The sequence below is a fragment of the Budorcas taxicolor genome, chromosome 1 (genome assembly GCF_023091745.1).
Source record: "Budorcas taxicolor isolate Tak-1 chromosome 1, Takin1.1, whole genome shotgun sequence".
Classification (NCBI taxonomy): domain Eukaryota; kingdom Metazoa; phylum Chordata; class Mammalia; order Artiodactyla; family Bovidae; genus Budorcas; species Budorcas taxicolor.
In genome coordinates, this window is record NC_068910.1 from 133,414,693 (window position 1) to 133,435,505 (window position 20,813).

General features: G+C 41.3%; 1 protein-coding gene across 1 annotated transcript in view; it reads left to right on the forward strand.

Annotated features, from left to right (window-relative positions):
• KALRN (kalirin RhoGEF kinase) overlaps positions 1-20,813 on the forward strand; it is a 694,022-nt gene that overhangs the window by 444,685 nt on the left and 228,524 nt on the right. The window contains exons 22-25 of the mRNA XM_052653860.1: positions 1,055-1,237; positions 2,472-2,590; positions 5,344-5,410; positions 5,978-6,087. Of these exons, the coding sequence (XP_052509820.1) occupies positions 1,055-1,237; positions 2,472-2,590; positions 5,344-5,410; positions 5,978-6,087 (479 nt within the window). The remainder of the gene's footprint in view (positions 1-1,054; positions 1,238-2,471; positions 2,591-5,343; positions 5,411-5,977; positions 6,088-20,813) is intronic.

The following is a 20,813-nucleotide window of genomic DNA, read 5'->3' on the forward strand; positions in this document are numbered from 1 at the left end:
CTGCCAGCCCACCTTTTTTTTTTTCCCCCTTTTTTAAGATCACTGCAGTGTTAACTATATGTACTTTACATTTTGACATTCAGTTATACAATGCCCTGAGTTATTTAACTACTCTGGGTGAGTCTTGTCCCTCTAGGGATAAAGACTGTTGGGAGGAAATGAGTATCTCTTTTTCTTCTCTTGTCTACCCCTCAAGTCAGTTCCCACACCCCTGTACACATTGGTGTGGTCAGGGTAGGTGTTGAACACACTCTTGTTAGAAATGAAATTAACCCAATATATGCCATGGCTCTACCTCACTTAGCCCCGTGATGGACACTAGCTTTGTATCCATCTTCTCTCTAAAGAAAACTAAAGATAAGATCCTGGTGGTGAAGGAGACAGAGTTTACTCTTAAATCTGCTAGTTAGATTTCTTCAGATTCTGGCTATACCAACACACTTGATGTTTAGAAAGCCTTCTTCAAGCCAGTGCAATGAAGGGAGCGAACTAGAAACTATAGACAAGAGGCAAATACACTCTACCACTTACGGGTTGTATGAACTTGGACAAGCCCTAAGCCTCTCAAAGCCTCAGCTTTTTTTATATGTGACTCAATAAGACCTACACTGCCTCCCTCCACCTTCCTTCTAGGGATGCTTTAAGACTCAAACAAGCCTCTGATGTGACATTAGCATACTCTGTAAACCAGTAAAGTACTATATTAACATAAGAGATTCTTAAATCAGTAATCATACTGGCTAACATATATTGCTTACTGAGCTCTTATTTTGAGCATTGTGTTCAGACCCATCCTGCATTGTCAACTCATGTAATGCTCATAACAATGTTATGATATAAAAACTGTTATGATCCCTATTTTGCATATGAAGGAACTGAGGCACAGAGGGTTTCAGTAGCTTACCCAGGACCTCCTGCCTATAAGTGACAGCAACTGGGATACAAATCGAGGCAATCTGGCTCTGGGGTCTCTATGGCTGCTGTGAAGAAGGATGGGGTGATGGGTTATGAGAGTGAAGGTCAACTAGTAACTTATGACCATCTTTTGGGGCAGCAAACAAAGGAGAAGGTGAAGCTTCTGATTCAGCTGGCTGATAGCTTTGTGGAAAAAGGTCACATTCATGCCACAGAGATCAGGAAATGGGTGACCACAGTGGACAAGCATTACAGAGACTTCTCCCTGAGGATGGGAAAATACCGGTACTCCCTGGAGAAAGCCCTAGGAGTCAACACAGAGGTAGGTATGGGGGTTCCCGGGTGGGACATCTTCCTTTCCCCCTCCCTCAGTACTGCTGCTGTGGAAGGAAGTGGCGACTGCAGAGGAATCTTTCTGAGCTGTTGACACCTGGAGCACTTGCCTTGTGTGGTTTTTCTCCTGGATGGGCTGGATCTTGCTGGAACTTCCAACTCCCCACAACTGGTGCTGTGTATATTGTAAAATTGGCTGGCCAGGGGTGGGACCTATGGCTACAGAACAGAGTTTTTCTATGTGTAGAGTTAACTGTTGACTTTCAGGATGAAACTCCTTATCTGGGCTTCATCAGTACTGTCTTCACCTAATTATGTTGACCAGCAAATGATTAGAGTCCTCAGTATGTATAATAATGCTCTTTTAAGAATAAGGGAGGCAATATGTGTAAAGTCTATTTGACATTTCAACTGAAAAGAGACACTCTTTGCCAGGAAGCAAAGAAGACTGACTTTTTAATCTCTTCTTTATAATAGGGGTCAGTAACCTATGAATTAAGAGCTAAATACAGGGCGGCAATTTAATCCTAGGATTTCTAGTTCCTAAATCTTTAAATAGGCTCATTCATACTCTGAAACAGAGAATAAAGTGGTCAAACCACTAAAATTGGGGGAATTAACATCTCCCCCAGGCTTTAACCTATAAGCTTTTTTTCCTAGAGATTTTCATCCTGTATAAATACCAGACAGTGGTTGAAGTAAGCAGGAATGGGCAATTAGAAAATTCAGTAATCGTTCTATCATTTAGCTTTCTATTTCCAGAGAAGCTGTTTGTTTAAATAAAAATATTTACTTTTATTACTTTCCCTTGACAAGTGGAAGTTTTCTTCTGTATTTATGCATTTCTGTTTCACATCTGTTTTAATGGTTAATAATCAACCTTGGAGCAGTGTGTCTGTGTAGATCTAAACAGAGCCAAAGTCCTTGGGGAAATATGACACTAATTATCAAATGTGTTCATTCTTTTCCTTTGTTGTAGATATTAGTCCTGAACAATTGACTTGAATATTTTATCTTTCTTATTTGAAAAAACATTATGAAGAATTTTTTTGAAGAATTATGAAGAAGAGTGCTTGTGGGTGGCAGCTGGTGGGATTCCCCATCTTCTTATCCTTCTCCATTATATCTTTCTCTGTTCTTCCTGTCCCCTGCCTCCCCTAACTCTGTTGAGTTGCTCTCCCAGAACATCTCCAAGGTGACCTCTGTGATCTGTGTGTGTGTAGGATAACAAGGACCTGGAGCTGGACATCATCCCAGCAAGCCTTTCAGATCGTGAGGTCAAGCTCCGGGATGCCAACCACGAGGTCAATGAAGAGAAGCGGAAATCAGCCAGAAAAAAAGAGTATGTTTATGTGTGCATGTGGGCAGGGGTTGAGGGCAGTTTCCGCTTGACTGGCAGGTTCCTCATGGCCCATCACTTTAGACTAGCTGATGTATCCTCATGACCACCTACAGAGGTTGGGATGGACAGACGGGATGCTTCCACCCACATTTCACACTAACCAAGAAGTGTCGGGCATTGGAGAGAAGAAACAATGAAGCAAGTCAGCTTTACAAACCAAGTCTTGCCACTCTGCTTCCTTTACGTCGGTGTTTCACAGTTACATTCGGCCAGAGATGTGCGCACACTTTATGAAGAGCATTCTGACAGAGTCCTTTCAGGCAATGCTGGAAAAAAGTGTGCGCTAAGATTAAGAAGTCTTCTGTAGTTGATTTTATCAAAATAAAGTAGGACCACAGGTCCCTTGGAGCTGAAGAAATTCAAGGTGGTCTCTGAAGTCAGAGCTTGTGTTTCCTCTGGGAGTGTGGTGGTTTGTTTGGGCTGCTGTAACAAAGTATGATGAAGGAGATGCTTTTAACAACAGGAGTGTATCGTCTCACAGTTCTGGAGGCGAGAAGTCTGAAAGTACAGTGTTGTCTGGGTTGGTTCCTTCTGCGGGCTGGGAGGGAAGCCTCTGCTCCAGGCCATTCTCCTGCCATATTGATGGCTGTCTTCATGTGCACTTGGCATCCTCCCTGAGCACAGGCCTGTGTCCAGATCCCCCCCCTTTTAGGGATACTGATCATTTTGGACTGGGAGCCCAGCCTATGCCAGTGTGACCTCGTCTTAACTAACTGCATCTGCAGTGACTCTGTTTCTAAATAAGTACCACATCCTGAGGTACCGGGAGTTAGGACACAACATGTGCGTTTCAGGGGAGACACAATTCAACCCATAACGGAGGAAAATGAGAGAGAGGACAGATCTTCCTGCTGGGCTCTCTCTGGGACTCCAAATCGCCACAGGATGGTAGAGGTGAATGGAAAGTAAAAGAAAATGGGGTAGAGGGTACTGGAGCTATATGATGAAGGAAAACAGGAAAAACTGCAGGAAGTAGAAGGAGAAAAAAGGAGAAGATACAAGCTTGCCAGAATCCAAGGCAGTAAAATCAAAGACAGCTTTTCAAAGCACATGGGATTACATTTCTTCTGATCTTCTTTCCTTTTTTACCAAGCACTTACAGTGTTCTAGGAACTTTGCTTGCATGAGCTTGTTTAATCCTTGCCGCAGCCCTGTGTGATCACCTGTGTTACAATTGAGTAGTCTGGGGCTTGGAGAAGCAAGACCTGCCTCTAGGAAACAGCAGTCATGATTCAGTTCCTGTTTGTCTGACCTCAAAGCTCATGGACTTTCCATCTACCAATAGAGCAAGAATAGTAAGAGTGTGGCTTATTAACTCCTCCAAAAGGGAATTTTTATACTTTAATGGAAAGGCCACTGCTAGAACAATGTATTGCTTTTAAAAAAAAAAAAAAAAACCCATGAAGATAAAGGTGCAGGAGAAGATGCCTCTTATTTAAACATTTCTTGTGAAATTCCCAACAGGGAACACTCTGCGGATAATCTTTCTCTAAATTTTTATCTGTAACACATTATAAATAGGAATTTTCATTATAAAGTACCATGAAAACAGTGACATAGAAAATCTGAAATAAATGTATAAAAATGTACTTTGTGCTAAATTAGAGATTATTGCACAGCACATGCCAGCTAGGAAGGACCATTTATAATACAAATTTGTGAAAGACGTGGGTACACTACAGTGAAGGCTCACTGTAGTCTTTAAGTTTGATGTCTGCCCGGGTGCACTGTATTGTTTAGGAGTCCAGGGAGACAGGAGCCCTCTCCTTGCAAATGTGTGGCACACCCTTCTCTTTTCTGGAGAGTGAAAAGCAGTCACTTAGCACTGTTAGCTTGTGCTGTGGTTGGGATCACCCACTCAGCCTCAGGCACAGTAGGTTACGATGTAAAACAGTCCCTTTGGAGGCCAGAGGTCAGCATACTATGGCCTACAGGACACCCCTGACCCACCACCTGTTTTATATAGGCTATAAACTAAAAATTATTTTCTACATTTTTAAACGGTGACAACTATCAAAACAAGAATATTTTTGCTACATAAAAATTAGATGAAATTATTTTCTGTTCATAAATAATTTTATTGGAACACAGCCAGACTCATTTCTTTTTAACATATGTCTGTGGCTTCTTTCATGTCCAACAACAAAGCCGAGTGCTTGTGACAGAGACTGAATGACCCACAAGTAGTTACTCTCTGGTTCATTAAAGAAAACAGTTTGCTAACCTTTCTAACTTTTAAACCTGGTTTAACCTGTGGAACTGTGAACCATTTTGGTATAAGTCAGCAATTCTACTGAGCAGGAATCAGCATTCTGGGAGCTACAGTAAGAGAAATGTAGGAAGCTGAGTTGGTGTCTAGTTGGTGAGAATGCGTGTGAGTGGTGCTGCATGCTTGTGCCCGTACACACACGTGCAACTGGGAGTACACAAATGTCAGCACAGAATCACAACATGGTAGAACTGGGGCAGGAAGGAGGGGAGTAAGTATGGAACTTGCTGAGCCCAAGCATACTGAAGGGACACAAAGCAAATGATCAGAGTGAGAGGGACTCAGAGGAAGAGATTTATGTCAGTAAAGTAGAAATAAAGGACCTTCAAGAATGTGATAAATGCTTGGGGTGGGGGCAGTGAAGTTTGAAAGAAGGGATGCCTTATCTCTCTAACCAACTAAAAGCCCGCTTGTTTCCTTCTAGATTCATTATGGCAGAATTGCTCCAGACAGAGAAGGCTTATGTGAGAGACTTACACGAGTGCTTAGAGGTAAGTCTTGTGGTCATCAGTTCTCAACTGTGTTAGAAAATGATGTCCTTGCCAAATCTGGTACTGGAGAGGAGCTCAGTACTCTGTCTTACCCCAGAGCTTGAAGAATGAAAAACCAGCCAGAGGACGCCTTTCCCCAAATCAGTAATAATTGCACGAGAATCGAAAGTGCTTTGGAAAACAAACTTTTCTCAGATTAGAACTAGACCCAGCAAAAGACAGCATGTAAGGAAAATGAATTCAAACTAAAATCCATGACACAGTCTATGAACTTAAGTCTGAAAATCGACATCTCCCCCCTGACACACAGTCAAACTTAAAGCATATTTAATAAATAAAAGTATGGAGTTTGTGCTGTTGCTGGGATGAATTTCCTTAACAGCAGATCAAGATAATAGAACATTCAGGTTTTCTTTCTTTTCATTCTGCTTATTTACCATCTCACTTTTTAAGCTCTACGTGCATCCCTAGTCTGACCCTTACCCCACACGTTTTTAAGGCCTATTTATTTTGTATGTATTTCACATGGCAGTGCTTGCCAATGATGGAACTGTTGCTGTCTTACAGACCTACCTGTGGGAGATGACCAGTGGTGTGGAGGAGATCCCCCCTGGGATCCTTAATAAGGAGCACATCATCTTTGGCAACATCCAGGAGATCTACGATTTTCATAACAAGTAGGTTGGTGGTGGAGGGTTTCAGTGGAGGACACTTAGGGCCATAAATACCCAACAGCAAGGCTTCCCAACAGGTGGACCAAAGTTAACTGGGAGTTCTCTCCTGGTAAAGTAGTGCCTGTTAAATCTCTAAGTTAATGGCTGTCAGACTTCTTTCTCACTCACCCCTCTTTCTCCACAGTGGTCCAAAATTCCTAATGGAGGGTCAAGTCAAATGTTCAGCAGTATCCTGACTAACCTAACTGCCGGTATCCTCAGACTGAATCAAAATAATAGGCAGGCTTGAGGGGGGTAAAAGTAGCTTCTCTTTATTAAAACTCTGGGTAATCCTGACATTAGAATTCATCTGAGGTTAACCATCCTACTTTGCAGGCCTTAGGTTTCAAGTTCCACTGATGTTTTCTTTTGACCTAAATATTCCCTTCATCTCTAACTTCCTCATCATCCCTGCCCTCAACCAAAACAATAGACAGATTGATAGATACCTAATCAAATTATCTAGTGGAATATATTTCTTGACAGTTTATAGGGGAGAACATCAATCAACCCTCTATGTTTTGTTGAATTAAGTAGAATCATAGAGCCCTAAAACTTCACAACTCACTTCTTCCAGCTCCCAATCTGATTTATACATCTTTTTCATAGCATACTAAACATATTCAATCATTAACAAAGGGTCAGCAAGAACACTGGTTGGTTAGATTGAAAGGTTATTGTTGAATTATGACGCCAGGATTCTTGGCCCCTGGAGAAGAATTCAATCTGGGGCCAGAGACGAGGCTTGATCGCTCAGAGCTTTTGTGTAACGAAGTTTTATTAAAGCATAAAGGAGATAGAGAAAGCTTCTGACATAGGCATCAGAAGGGGGTTAGAAAGAGTACCCCCCTGCTAGTCTTCAGCTGGATGTTATATAGTCACCAGCAGTCTGTTAATGAATGCAAGAAATGTCTCAAAACTTAAAATGGCACCAGGCCCTTCACCCATAAGATGTATTTTGGGATAATCTTGGCACCAAATGGTTTATCTTGGGCCATAAAATGATTAACTTGAATCTTGAAGAAGGGCAGATCACCATACAAATAGTTTCATTTACATAGATTAGAGGAACAATATCAGAGTATAACATACTGGTTTATCAAGTAGGTTCTGAGCCCAAAAGGGGGAACCGACTTGAGGACAGAGTTTGGGGTAAATGCATAGTACATTAGCATAGCTAAAGATAAACAGTTCCATAAGAAAAAGGCAATGGTTAACTTCAGGTGAAACCAGGTGTCATTATGGAAACACAGAATTTTAAGAGAAACCTTTTAAATTTGTATAGAGAAGGAAAAAATATCGCTAGTTTGTTTCCTCCTGCCGCTTAAGAGAGATAAAAATATGTGACACTTGCAGGCTATTTCCTCCATTTGGAGACCCCTGGCCTTCCTGCCTGTTACCCTCTCAAGATGACATATCCAGCTATGGAAATAACTGAGTTTCCAATGTACAAATGGAGGGAACCTTGAGAAATAATGTTGACAAAAAGTCCTAGAGCTCTCTCAAGACCCTGTTGCAAAGAAGGGCTAACGTAGAGGTTCAGAGTTGTAGGATACAGTGTGGAGGAAGTCCTAGGGTCAGGCTAGTCAAGGCTTTGACTCAATGAAGTTGTCATGCTGGAGATGAAACTGCCAGTACACCAGGGTGCAGTCCCCTTGAGGCAAGACTCTAGAACAGCACTGTGCCATAGAGCCGTCAGTAGGGTGGAAATATTTTGTGTCTGTGATGTCCAGTACCATAGCCACTGGTTATGTGTGCTTAGTGAACACATGATGTGTGATTGGTGCTACTGAGAACTGCATTTTCAACTTTGTTTAATAAATATAGGTGACAAGTGTCTACTATATGGCACAGCCCAGCTCTAGAGAATGAGACCTCATTCTTTGCTAAGAATGACCAAAGGCAAGTGTGTGTGTTCAGTTGCTCATCGGTGTCTGACTCTTTGCAACTCCATGGACTATAACCCACCAGGCTCTTCTGTCCATGGAATTTTCCAGGCAAGAATACTGGAGTGGGTTGCCATTTCCTCCTCCAGGGGACCTTCCCAACCCAAGGATCAAGCACGCATCTCCTGCACTGCAGGCCGATTCTTGCTGAGCCACCTGGCAAGTAATAGTTGAATATAAAAGGATGCTGAGCTCTAAAAGGATGCTGAGCTCTAAAAGGTCTAAAAAGCAGGTAAAGAGGCACTCCTGTCATCAACACCTGATGATTAATCCCCTGTAAAGTCATCAAATGGCATTAGCTAAAGAAAACATAAAATACGTAGCTCCCCTGTCAGTATGAAAGCAGTAAGCTCCAGGGTGAAAATACCTTCTGACTCTCTGGAGTACTTGATAAAAGTTCCTAGTCTTTTTTTAAATCCAAATTTTTATACTCTCTATATTTTTTGTCTGGAAATCTCCAGTGACAGCAATATTTTCTCCTCATGTCTATTTAATAAGATCCCAATAAAGCCGTTCTTGACCACTGACCCCACATTCCATCATCTGAGCTCAGCTGAGTATTATCCCATCTCCCTAGATATTTGGGAAGATATCAGCCTAGAAAGTAGTAAGTCATGTTACTTTTCTTATCTGATTTATGATCTCTGGGATTTAGTCAGAAGTCTCACTTTGTTCATATTCTTACCAAATTGGCAAGGTATAGGAATATAGAGATCACTATACCCACTTCCTGTGAGCCTTGTTTTTGCCAAATCAGTGTATAAGGGGAAAGATTCTTCGTTTCAAAATTGACCAATTGTAACAGAATATCTGGGCTTCCCTGATGGCTCAGCGTTGGAAGGATCCACTTCCCATACAGGAGACATGGGTTCAATCCCTGGTTTGGAAAGATCCCCTGGAGAAGGACATGGCAACCCACTCCAGTATTCTTGCCTGGGAAATCCCATGGACAGATAAGCCTGGTGGGCTACTGTCCATGGGGTCATAAAGAGTTGGACACAATTTAGCAACTAAATAACAACGGACTATGCAGCATAACCTTGCCTTACTGTGGTTTAAAGGTATCAATCCAGTAAATCAAGGCAAGCAGTTTGGTAGTCTACTTAAGAAGTAGCTGAAAGTCTACCTACCAGTTACAAAATAGAGTTCTAAAAACTCCATAAAATAAAAAAGTCAAGTTAAGCCATAGGAATATTGCATTTTGTAGTGGAATAAATTCAGTGATTAAGAACACAGCTACCCCAAAAATGTTACCTATTTATAACATAAGAAACAAGAAGAAAATAAAAACCAGCCTCTGAGCAACCAAAAGAAATATCACAAAGATAAAGTTCTTCTCTTTCCAGAGGAACTCCTTCTTGTCTCCCATGAAGCCCTCTCTCTTTCTTGGTTAGATTGTTTCCAAGCCCATAGCAATTTAGAAGCAGCAAATAAGAATCAAGAGTTCGAGCAAGTAGCTTGATATCAGTACCTGACAGGGAAGAAAGATAAACTTCCAAAAAAAGAGTCAAAAGAATCCAAAAGATCAAGGTGGTCAAGAGCTATTCTCCACTGGTGCAGATGCTCCTATGTCCCAATATAACCCAATATAGAGTCCAACTGAACCACTGTATTATGATACAGCATAGTAATATTATATTAGTAATAGGTAATAATGAATCATTGGCATATCCTGCATGAAAAAGCAAGGAACTTGTAATGCATTTAGAAAGCTATCCACCAAAATATGTTTTAAATAGTCCACAATTTAGGGGAACATGAAAAAAAATCAAGCTGTTTATTAATTCCCAGTAGGATCTAGAGGACTTAAGGCTTGATTTACTCTACTCATAATATGTGCTTTCTTCCCATGTCATACAAAATTTGACTAATGTAGAAAGTATAACCCTCGAAAATCTCTAACGAGTAATATTAAAAATGGCAATTAAGCCAACTTTGAAAATGCAGAAATTGTGAACTCCATAAGAGGTCATGTCTTTCACTGCATAACCCCAATACTTGGCACACAGTAAACATTAAGTAAGTGTTTGTTGGGTGGATGAATGAATGGGTGGGCTAAAAATAGAATTAAAATTTGCAGACTTATGGCTAATGCCATTCAAGTCATAATTCACTCTTTTGTTTATGAAAATCTCAAGATACGGAAAATCATTATTTTTCTTCACCACTGTCAGAACCTTCTAGACAAGCAAAACATTTGCATGTCTAAATGAAAGAGTTTCCTGGGTACTTCTTATTGGGAAGACCAGGCAATTGTCCAAACTCTAGTTTGCTCTTCAGAAATACTTTTCTGAAATGGTCACTTTTTAACCCCAGTTGCTTGCATCTTTTCAAATTTATAATTAAGTGCTATCTGACAGAGAAACAGACTCCTTTGATTTCTAGTGCATAGCTCAGGTCTGTGCCTCTTCTCTAGAGAGAGTGAGGGAAAGAGATTGGGAGGGAGGAAGACTGGAGACAGACTGAGAGGCAGAGGGACTGAGATGGACACCGCCTGCATAACCGTATCAGCTGAGGCACTGGGAAATTAGTATCTAGGCCAAAGGTGCATATGTTAAATAACTCGGCTGGTTAATATTGATCCTTTTAAATGATGTCACTTTGAAGAATGACAATCAAGATTGGTTTTGTGTGTGTGTGACCTTTCTGTAGGAGCTTTGTCTCTATAGGCATTGAATGGAGAAGTTCCCAAGTACCAAAATTATTGTAAAGAGGAACAATTCATATCTGTAGAATTTAATAGTTAACAAGTAGTGATAGTAACACAAATTGGAGGTTTAAGGAGTGACACTTGGTTTTTACCCTCTGCTTTCCCTATGTTGATACTGCATCTTGTATCTATAGAACCAGATACAGAGATCATGGCACTCACCTACTCGAAGCCCAGGTCTATTTTTTTGCATTTTGTTAAGCATTCTGGGAGTACTCAGGAACTGAGGCAAATGCCATAGATAGACCTCCCCAGTGGTCATGGTTTTATTAGTGCTTTCTCCCCACTTTGACTGGCCTACAGCTTGTAATGTGGGAAAATCATTCATTTCCAGTTTGCCTTGTATTTGATTTTCAGCTTCAGTAAGGACAGCAGTTTGTTTAAAATGCTCATCGCCTTTGGTTAAATCTGAACTTAATTTTTCCCTTTCAGTTTTTGGCGATATGGTCATATGTGAGTCTGGGCAATAACATTTTTATAAAATCTCTGTTGTCAGGGATCAGAAGGTCTTCCTGAGCATCAAGCCTAATCGTCTCCACTGACAGATAAGAGCCCTGAGACCCAGAGAGGGCCCAGTGACTTGCGCACTTTGTGACATTTCCCCATTGAACAGTTAGGCATAGATTCCGGTGGCTGGGGCAGTCCCTCTCTCCTCTCCGTAGACCACGGCTGGCACTGCCAAGTCTGGTTGCTTTGGTTCATATCTCACCAGCTTCAATGTGCATCCTCAAATCTCAGGAACACTTCAACCCGTTTCTTCCATAGGTATGTCATCCAGGTCACACACCCTTATAATAATGGCCTGAAATGAAGAAGTTTGGGAGTGAGTCTCCATCCTGGGTCAAGGGTGGGGGACGGTGAAGCCGTCACACCCCAAGGTGGACTGTGTCTTGTCACGTCGGCTCCTGTGAGACTGAGGCACAAGAGGGGTGAGGTGGTGGGTGGAGGGGGTGTGAGGCAGAAATGGTGGTGACAGGAGCATGGAGGAAGGGAGGAGAGACAGAGTGAGTGGGAAAGTGGGATAGAGCACCTGGATAGAGGAGAAGTGAGGACAGTGGATAGCAAGGGAAAGAAGAGATGCGGAGAGGAAGGGAGAGAGGGAGGGAGTGGGCAGTACTAGAGGAAGGCAGCATAGAAAGGGGGAGGGGGAGGTGGAGGGGGGGAGATGGGTGAAAAAGAGCTAGACCTCCCTGTCTCCTGTGGTAGGCAGGAGAGTCAGTTAAGCGTTTTTCAAACATTTTGTATTATCAGCCAAGGAAAAATTATATTTCCTGTCCTGAAATGCACATGCTTTATATATTATATATAATAGGAAAATTAAATCCTGCAAAATAATGCCCTCACCATGTGTGATGCACTGATACTTTGGATTAGGTTCTGTTCTCCTTCCTCTTTAATGCTGGTTTCCACCTTCTAAATTGATTTTACAACCCCTTGAAATGCAGAGGGTGGATCTGTAGCTACAAGGTGAGGCACTGGCTCCCCCAAGTGGAGGGAAACAGGGTGTGCTGGCCACAGCCTCATCCGAAGGCCCTTCTGCCAGGCTGCAGCTGCTTTCTCTGCTTTGCCTCTCCTCCTTCCTGTACTCACACATCTTGTTTGTATTCTCTGCTTTCTGTGCTGCTTTCCCACACCAGGAAAATCTCATTCTATTCTACTCTCTTGTTTCATAGAAACTGGAACTTACAAGGTTTGTGACCTGCTCAAACCGATTAGTAACACAGCCAAAGAATCCACGTCTTCATAACTCCCTATTTTCACACTGTCATTTTCTTAATATTCAAATGTCAAGCAGAGAGGAAGGGGACATCCTAGTGCTTTTTTTCTTGGGCCCTAAATTTATACTCTGAGAGATAACTATGAGCCTTACACACTTATCAGTAGGGCCTTAAAAAATTATAGCTGCGATTTTGTTGCTGTTTTTTTTTTTTTTCCAGTGCTAGTTTTATAAATATGGGGGAGTACCCAAAGCAAAACAAAGTCTAAACATTCATTTTGGTGTGTCAAAGTCATGTTCATTTCAGTTGTACACACTAACTTCTTGGTGCCCATGCCTAGCTACTAAACAGCCTGTCTGTCAATGGCCTATGAATAACATTAAATGCAAGATTCGTTGTTTATATTTTACTTTAACATTAAACTTATGTTTGTGCTGTACTTTTTGATTCATCTAATCACAAAAGTTAAATTTAGGAAATATTAGCAAAATGTATTCAACAGGTAGTACTGCAGCGAGGTAAGCTGCTGCTTGAGGTTTAAGGTGAGGGTGGGGCGTATACTGAGTAAGAGTCCAGCCCTGTGCACCTTTCCTCTCCACCTGTAACCTCAGCAGAAGTTTCTGCTGTGAATTAAAGAGACAGAGCCTGGTGATTATCATGGCCCAGCCCAGGTGATCAAACTGTGCTGAGCAAAGACTTCTATGAACCATCTGGCACCTTCCCTGGAGTGCACACAACCCTCCAGTAGTTTAACAGCTGCTCGGTGTGCTAGCCAGCTGTCCTGGCCTGCAGAACCTCTTCCGTGCTGGGCTCTGGGTCTATCTGGTCACTAATGGCTCCCTTAGAAATGATCTCTAGCTCCTCTTGTATGCAAAAGCGTAAGGGGCAGTGTCCTGGGCTGCCTGCAAATAAGCCTGATACCTCTCTCCCCAGCCTGCCTCCAGCTTTATTTGTTTATGTCTCCTTGTTGTTCTGCTTTTCTCTTGTTACCACTGTTACCCTGCTTCATTCCCCTTCTCACCAACAAGTGTATATGCCCATGCCTGAGAGCATGCACAAACAAGGCCATCACATGTGTTCTCCTTTAAATTCAAGCTGTACCCTTGATATGAAGGTCCTCAGTGAAGGACACACTTCTTTAGAAGCAGTAAGATTACAGACCAAATTTACCTGTGGCAAAAATAACAGTTTCAGAATGACCCAGGGTGCCTTTGGAATGGTGCTGTATTCATGGTGCTTAATGACAAAGCTCACAAAGTTTTTCTGTCAGTAATGCTAGTGGCTTTATTTCCGAGGATCCCATCCAAAGCCGGAGGGAAGCATTTTCCTCATAAAGTAACTGCATAATGTGTTGCATCATCATAATTTGACAGAGTAGTAACATTGCTTAGATCTTGACATTTCTTTTTTATTGAGATGTAGTTGTTGTACACTGTTAGGTACGATGTGCTGTGCGTAGTCGCTCAGCCGTGTCCGACTCTGCGACTCCATGGACTGTAGCCCGCCAGGCTCCTCCAGGAATTATGTGCTGTGAGCTTAGTCACTCAGTTCTGTCCAGCTCCTTGCGACTCCGTGGACTGTAGCCCACCATGCTCCTCTGTCCATGGGGATTCTCCAGGCAAGAACACTGAAGTGGGTCTCCATGCCCTCCTCCAGGGGATCTTCCCAGCCCAGGTACTGAGCCCAGGTCTCCCACATTGCAGGTGGATTCTTCACTATCTGAGCCACCAGGGAAGCCCCACTATGTACAAGACAGGAGTACAATAGAGTGATTCACAATTTTCCAGGCTAGACCCCATTTATAAGTATTATAAAATACTGACTGTGTCCCTTGTGTTATACAGTATATCCTTGTAGCTTATTTTATTTTATACCTCATAGTTGTAACTTTTAATCCCCTACCCCTGTGTTGCCCCTCCCACTTCTCTCGCCCCACTAGTAACCATTAGTTTGTTTTCTGTATCTGTGAGCGTGCTTCTTTTTTGTTATATTCATAAGTTTGTTGTATTTTTTTAATTCTGCAAAGAAGTGATATCATACAGTATTTGAATCTTGACATTTCTTTAAAAGTTTTACTCATTTCTGAAAGAACCCCAGATATTCACACAAACACTTAAACTTCTTGCTTTGCTCATTCTCCCATGATTTATTACACCTAATTATTGGAGTGGTAAAGACCAAGATGTTGCTATAGAACAGCTGAGGGGGAATGTCCCATCATTTGTAGAAAGTGTTGTGACTTCTTGTGCTTTAATTTAAACTCATCATGTCTATTTGAAGTAGGTAGAATTATGCTGATCAAGTGTACATAACCTGTCGTCTTCATACGTTTCAAATTAAAAAGCAAAATACTGCTACTGGTCTTCAGCAATTACTTGAGATGGTAGTACACAACTTATTCAAAGTTATGAATCGATATGCCCATCACAGAGTAGCTTGTTTAATTCCTACCTTTTTTATTTAATAATTAAACCATATAGAGTGGATGTAGGATCTGCCAGCTGGAAGCACACTGGAAAGGGCAGTCAGTTTAGTCACTCAGTCGTGTCCGACTCTTTGTGACCCCATGGACTGCAGTACGCCAGGCCTCCCTGTCCATCACCAACTCCCAGAGCTTACTCAAACTCATGTCCATAGAGATGGTGATGCCATCTAACCATCTCATCCTCTGTCGTCCCCTTCTCCTCCCGCCTTTGATCTTTCCCAGCATTAGGGTATTTTCCAATGAGTCAGCTCTTCGCATCAGGTGGCCAAAGTGTTGGAGTTTCAGCTTCACCTTTCAGTAAATATTCGGGACTGATTTCCTTTAGGACGGCTGATTGAATCTCCTTGCAGTCCAAGGGACTGTTAAGAGTCTTCTCCAACACCACAGTTCAAAAGCATCAATTCTTCAGTGCTCAGCCTTCTTTATAGTCCAACTCTCACATCAATACATGACTACTGGAAAAACCATAGCTTTGACTAGACAGACCTTGTTTGGCAAAGTAATGTCTCTGCTTTTTAATATGCTGTGTAGGTTGGTCATAGCTTTAGCTTTTCTTCCAAGTAGCAAGCATCTTTTAATTTCATGGCTGCAATCACCATCTGTAGTGATTTTGGAGCCCGAAAAATTGCTTTCAAAAACTGATCTATGTATGGACTGGATGCATTAAAATCACCCAGGGAGTTTTGCTAAATGATACAGATGCTCAGATCCTAACCCCAGAGGACAGTGCACAGGCAGGAGTAGGGGTCACTAAGTGTTCCTTGAGACAAAGTCTGATACCTTCTCCAAAAGTGTTCCACTTGCAACAAAGTTTGGGAAGCACTGCACACTCTACTTACCTCAGAGATATAATGTACCTCATCATATTATAGGATTTTGAAAGTCCTTTCATAAATAAACTAGTTTAACCCAGAATTTCCAAGCTTAAATGATATGTGACCTTGAAATCCAATTTTTACATAACCCCAATCAAGATTTTTCCTAGGATATGGTTTTCAGAGAAGACAGTCTACTATAGGTTTTCACCAGGGGCATGGTGGGAAGAGCTCCCTGGGAGTAAGTCTCCAGGAGTGGAGCTTATTAAAATTGGGAGGCACTGATCCTGAAAAACTAATTTAGTGCCTATGGACACGGAGGCCTGGCGTGCTGCAATTCATGGGGTCGCGAAGAGTCAGACACGACTGAGTGACTGAACTGAACTGAACTGATATGCCAGGTAGTAGTTTGGGTTCTTTACCTACATGAGTTTATTAAATCTTCACAACAACCTCACGAGGTTGTTTAAAATTGAAAAAAAAAGTGGTACTTTGTAAGACCCTTTACTGACAACTGTGACTAGATGTGAACTCTGGTTCTTTTATTTGAGATTGGTTTGCAGAGGAAAGGAAAGTAAGGCCTTGGATTAGCAGAAGAGTGGGCTAGTGGCAGTTGCTGTTAAAACCATTTTCCAGGAAGGCATTAATTGTAGACATGATATTCTGTGTACTTAATTCATTTTAAAGTGCTTTCATTTCTTAAGAATTTTTAGAGTATCCTCCCATAGGCAGCTGCTGTCACCAAAAATTGCTATTACTGTCTTCAGCATCTAGATCAATTAGCAACTCTGTGGGCATAATTACCATTTTTTACTTAAAATTAACCTGAAGTGACCAAGTCACTGACCTTTGGTCATAAGTTAAGGAAAGAGGGAAGCTCTCCCTGAGTCATCACAGAGTCCTTGCAACTCCTAAAACAAGGATACAGTTTTATATCTTCTATGGAGTGTCATGATCCAGGTATTGTATCATTTCTTTGGTCACTCTTAATAGAGAAGAACCTGTATACCATAGTGGTCAGAGTGAGGGGACTGGAGGGAGAGCCCAAAAGTGGGCAAGTGGAAGCTTCCTGCACCCAGGAGTGTTTCTCCTAGGTGCCTGGGGCTCCAGATTCTCCTCTTTCTCTTTTTCCAAGTACTCTTCTGTTCTCACTCCTCCTTTCTTTAAAGTGGTTCATTTCCTTTCACCAGCCCCTGTCCTAGAATAGCTCTTCCCTCACTCTCCAAGTCATTCCAGCCCTAACCCCCAGGTCCTGTTCAGCCCATCACAGCTCAGAGCCGGATCTCCATCCACTGTCTTCACTGAGATTATCCTGAAGGCCGATATGAGAAACAGCCACAGAGAATGTCTCAACACCTGAAAGAATACCTGTGACGATTTTGTACCTTATGTTGTTCAGTGTGCTCATGGAAAACAGCCACAGAATACATGTCTTTTAGAATTTAGTTCCAGAAATAAAAATTATATATATTAAAAATAGATGACTGAATTAATATATTATGTATGTGGTGATGATCCAGATTGCTTCTGTTTGCAACAAAAAAAAAACCCCATGATTTCTTCTTGTCCTTGTAAAAAATTTGATCCTCACTTGCAGCATTATATATTTTTCTATTTCTAGTTTAGAATTCATATTAAATACATGTGGGTCACCTGCAGTTCTTCTAAAAGTAGTAATAAATATGATCCTTTATTGATTTTTGAGCACTGCATATTTGCATTTTGTAAGCCCAAATTGCATTATAATCACTGCCGTTCAGTGATTCAGATCAGGATACTCCAGAATTCAGGGGAAAGATGATTATCATTAAATGGATACTGCTAAGAGTCTTCAAACATTTTCAACTGACTTTTACTTACTACTGAAGTAATACTTACTTGTAGTAGAAAATGTCAATGGCAGATGGACAAAAAATATCATCTATGATTCTATAAATCATTGGCATTTTGGCCTTACAAATATGGCTTGCCAAACATTTTTTAATTGCACATATATATTTCTTTAAACCAAAACCAAATCATTCTATGTCATTGAAAAGAGAAAACAAATAACAGGTGTGTGTATATATATATATATATATATATATATATATATACACATATATATAAAACCCATAACCAATTGTAATTATAAGATGCTTCCAGAATGCTTGGACAAGAGAAATCAGGTAGTATAAGTCAAATCAATAAAATTTATTTGTTCCAATGGTAGAGGTAAGTAATGGAATAATTCAGACCTACTTTATATCTTTTAATTTAATTTTTGAATCAACTTTTAAATCAAAATTAAATAGAAAAGTATAGATTGAGAAGACCCACCCACCTCTATCCCTTTTTTGCATTTTATACTGTTTCATTTATTTCTTTTAATTTACTTAAAAAAATTTTATTGTCTCATTTATAATCATTACAATGTCACTCTAATATGGGTGCTGTGATTCATGGTAAGTTGCCCAGAGCCACCTAACCTGACAAAACAAGGATTTTAACCCAAGGCCTTTCAGTTCCTAAACTGTCCTCTTTTCCTGCTGCATTAGATAACAGCCTGTGACAGTTGGTGGCAGTATTTGACCCATGTTTATCTTTATCCACCATGTTTTTTCATCTGGTTTCCTGTGGTAATGAGTTAAAAATATACTTGCATTGCTTCCAACCCAGTTTTATTTCAAACAGTACTGCGGTGAATGCTCTTCTTTTTGTGTTATTTCACACGTGTGAAAGTCTGTTGCTCTTCTCTTTTTTTATTGCGATATACTTGATGTACAATGTTATATAAGTTTCAGGTGTACAACATAGTGAGTCACAGTCTTCAGAGACTATACTCCATTTATAATTATTATAAAATATTAGCTGTATTCCCCACACTGTACAGTATATGCTTGTAGGTTGTTTCTTTATGTGTAGTAGTTTGTGCCTCTTAATCCCCCGTCCCTTTCTTGCCCCTCTCCTCTTTTCTCTCCACACTGGTAACCACTATCTTGTTCTCTGTATCTGTCAGTCTGTTTGTTTTTTGTTATATTCACCAGTTTGTTGTAGTTTTTAGACTCCACATATAAGTGTTATCATACGGTATTTGTTTTTCTCTGTCTGACTTATTTCACTTATCACAATAGCCTTCTAGTAAATCCATGTTGTTGTAAATGGCAAAATTGCATTCTTTTTATGGCTGAGTAAATTCGTGTGTATGTGTAGGATGGCTCCTTTTCTCTACATCCTTGCCAACATTTGTTATTTGTGCTCCTTTTGGTGATAGCCATTCTGACTAGTGTGAGATGATGCTTCATTGTGGTTTTAATTTGCATTTCTCTGATGATTAATGATGTTGAAACATCTTTTCATGTGCCTGTTAGCCATCTGTATGTCTTCCTGGGAGAAAAAGTCCATTCAGGTCTTCGGCCCATTTTTAAATCACGTTGTTTTTTTTTGTTTGTTTGTTTGTTTATTGGAGGATAATGCTTTACAATATTGTGGTGGTCTCTGCCATCAGTGCAAATCAGTCATGGTTATATTATGTATCTGCTCCCTCTTAAGCCTCCCTCCCCTTCGCATCCCAGCCCTGTCAGTCATCACGGAGCACCAGGCTGGGCTCTCTGTGCTACACAGCAGCTTCCCACTAGCTGTCCGTTTTAGACACAATGGTGTATATCTGTCAATGCTGCCCTCTCAGTTTGTCCCACCTTCTCTTTCCCCCACTGTGCCCACCAGACCATTCTCTGTGTCTGCGTCTCCATTTCTTCTCTGTAAGTAGGTTCATCGTACTATTTTTCTAGATCCAATTTATATGCATTAATACACGATATCTGTTTCTCTTTCTGACTTCTTCACTCAGTGTAACAGGCTCTAGGTTTATCCACTTTACTACAACTGACTCAAATTTGTTCCTTTTTGTGGCTAAGTAATATTCCATTGTATCTATGCACCACAACTTCTTTATCCATTCATCTGTCGATGGGCATCTAGGTTGCTTCCATGTCCTGGCTATTGTAAATAGTGCTGCAATGAACATTGGGGTGCATGTATCTTTTAGAATTGTGGTTTTCTCAGTGTTGATGCCCAGGAGTTAGATTGCTGGGTGATATGGTAGTTTTATTCCTAGTTTGTTAAGAAATCTCCATAATGTTCTCCATAGGGGCTGTAGCAATTTACATTCCCAGCAACAGTGCAGTAGGGTTCCCTTTTCTTCACATCCTCTCCAGAATTTATTGTTTGTAGTATTTTGGTCATTCTGATTGGTGTGAGGTGATAACTCAGTGTACCTTTGATCAAAGATCATGGCATCTCGTCCCATCACTTCATCGGAACTAGATGGGGATACAGTGGAAGCAGTGTCAGACTTTATTTTGGGGGGCTCCAAAATCACTGTAGATGGTGACTGCAGCCGTGAAATTAAAAGATGCTTACTCCTTGGAAGTAAAGTTATGACCAACCTAGATAGCATATTGAAAAGCAGAGACATTACTTTGCCAACAAAGGTCCGTCTAGTCAAGGCTATGGTTTTTCCAGTGGTCATGTATGGATGTGAGAGTTGGACTGTGAAGAAGGCTGAGCGCCGAAGAATTGATGCTTTTGAACTGTGGTGCTGGAGAGGACTCTTGAGAGTCCCTTGGACTGCAGGGAGATCCAACCAGTCCTTTCTGAAGGAGATCAGCCCTGGGATTTCTTTGGAAGGGATGATGCTCAAGCTGAAACTCCAGTACTTTGGCCACCTGATGCGAAGACCTGACTCATTGGAAAAGACTCTGATGCTGGGAGGGATTGGGGGCAGGAGGAGAAGGGGACGACCGAGGGTGAGATGGCTGGATGGCATCACTGACTCGATGGACGTGAGTCTGAGTGAACTCTGGGAGTTGGTGATGGACAGGGAGGCCTGGCATGCTGCGATTCATGGGGTCGCAAAGAGTCGGACACGACTGAGCAACTGAACTGAACTGAACTGAATAATGAGTGACGTTGAGTGTCTTTTCATGTGTTTATTGGCCATCCTCATGTCTTCTTTGGAGAAATGTCTGTTTAGAT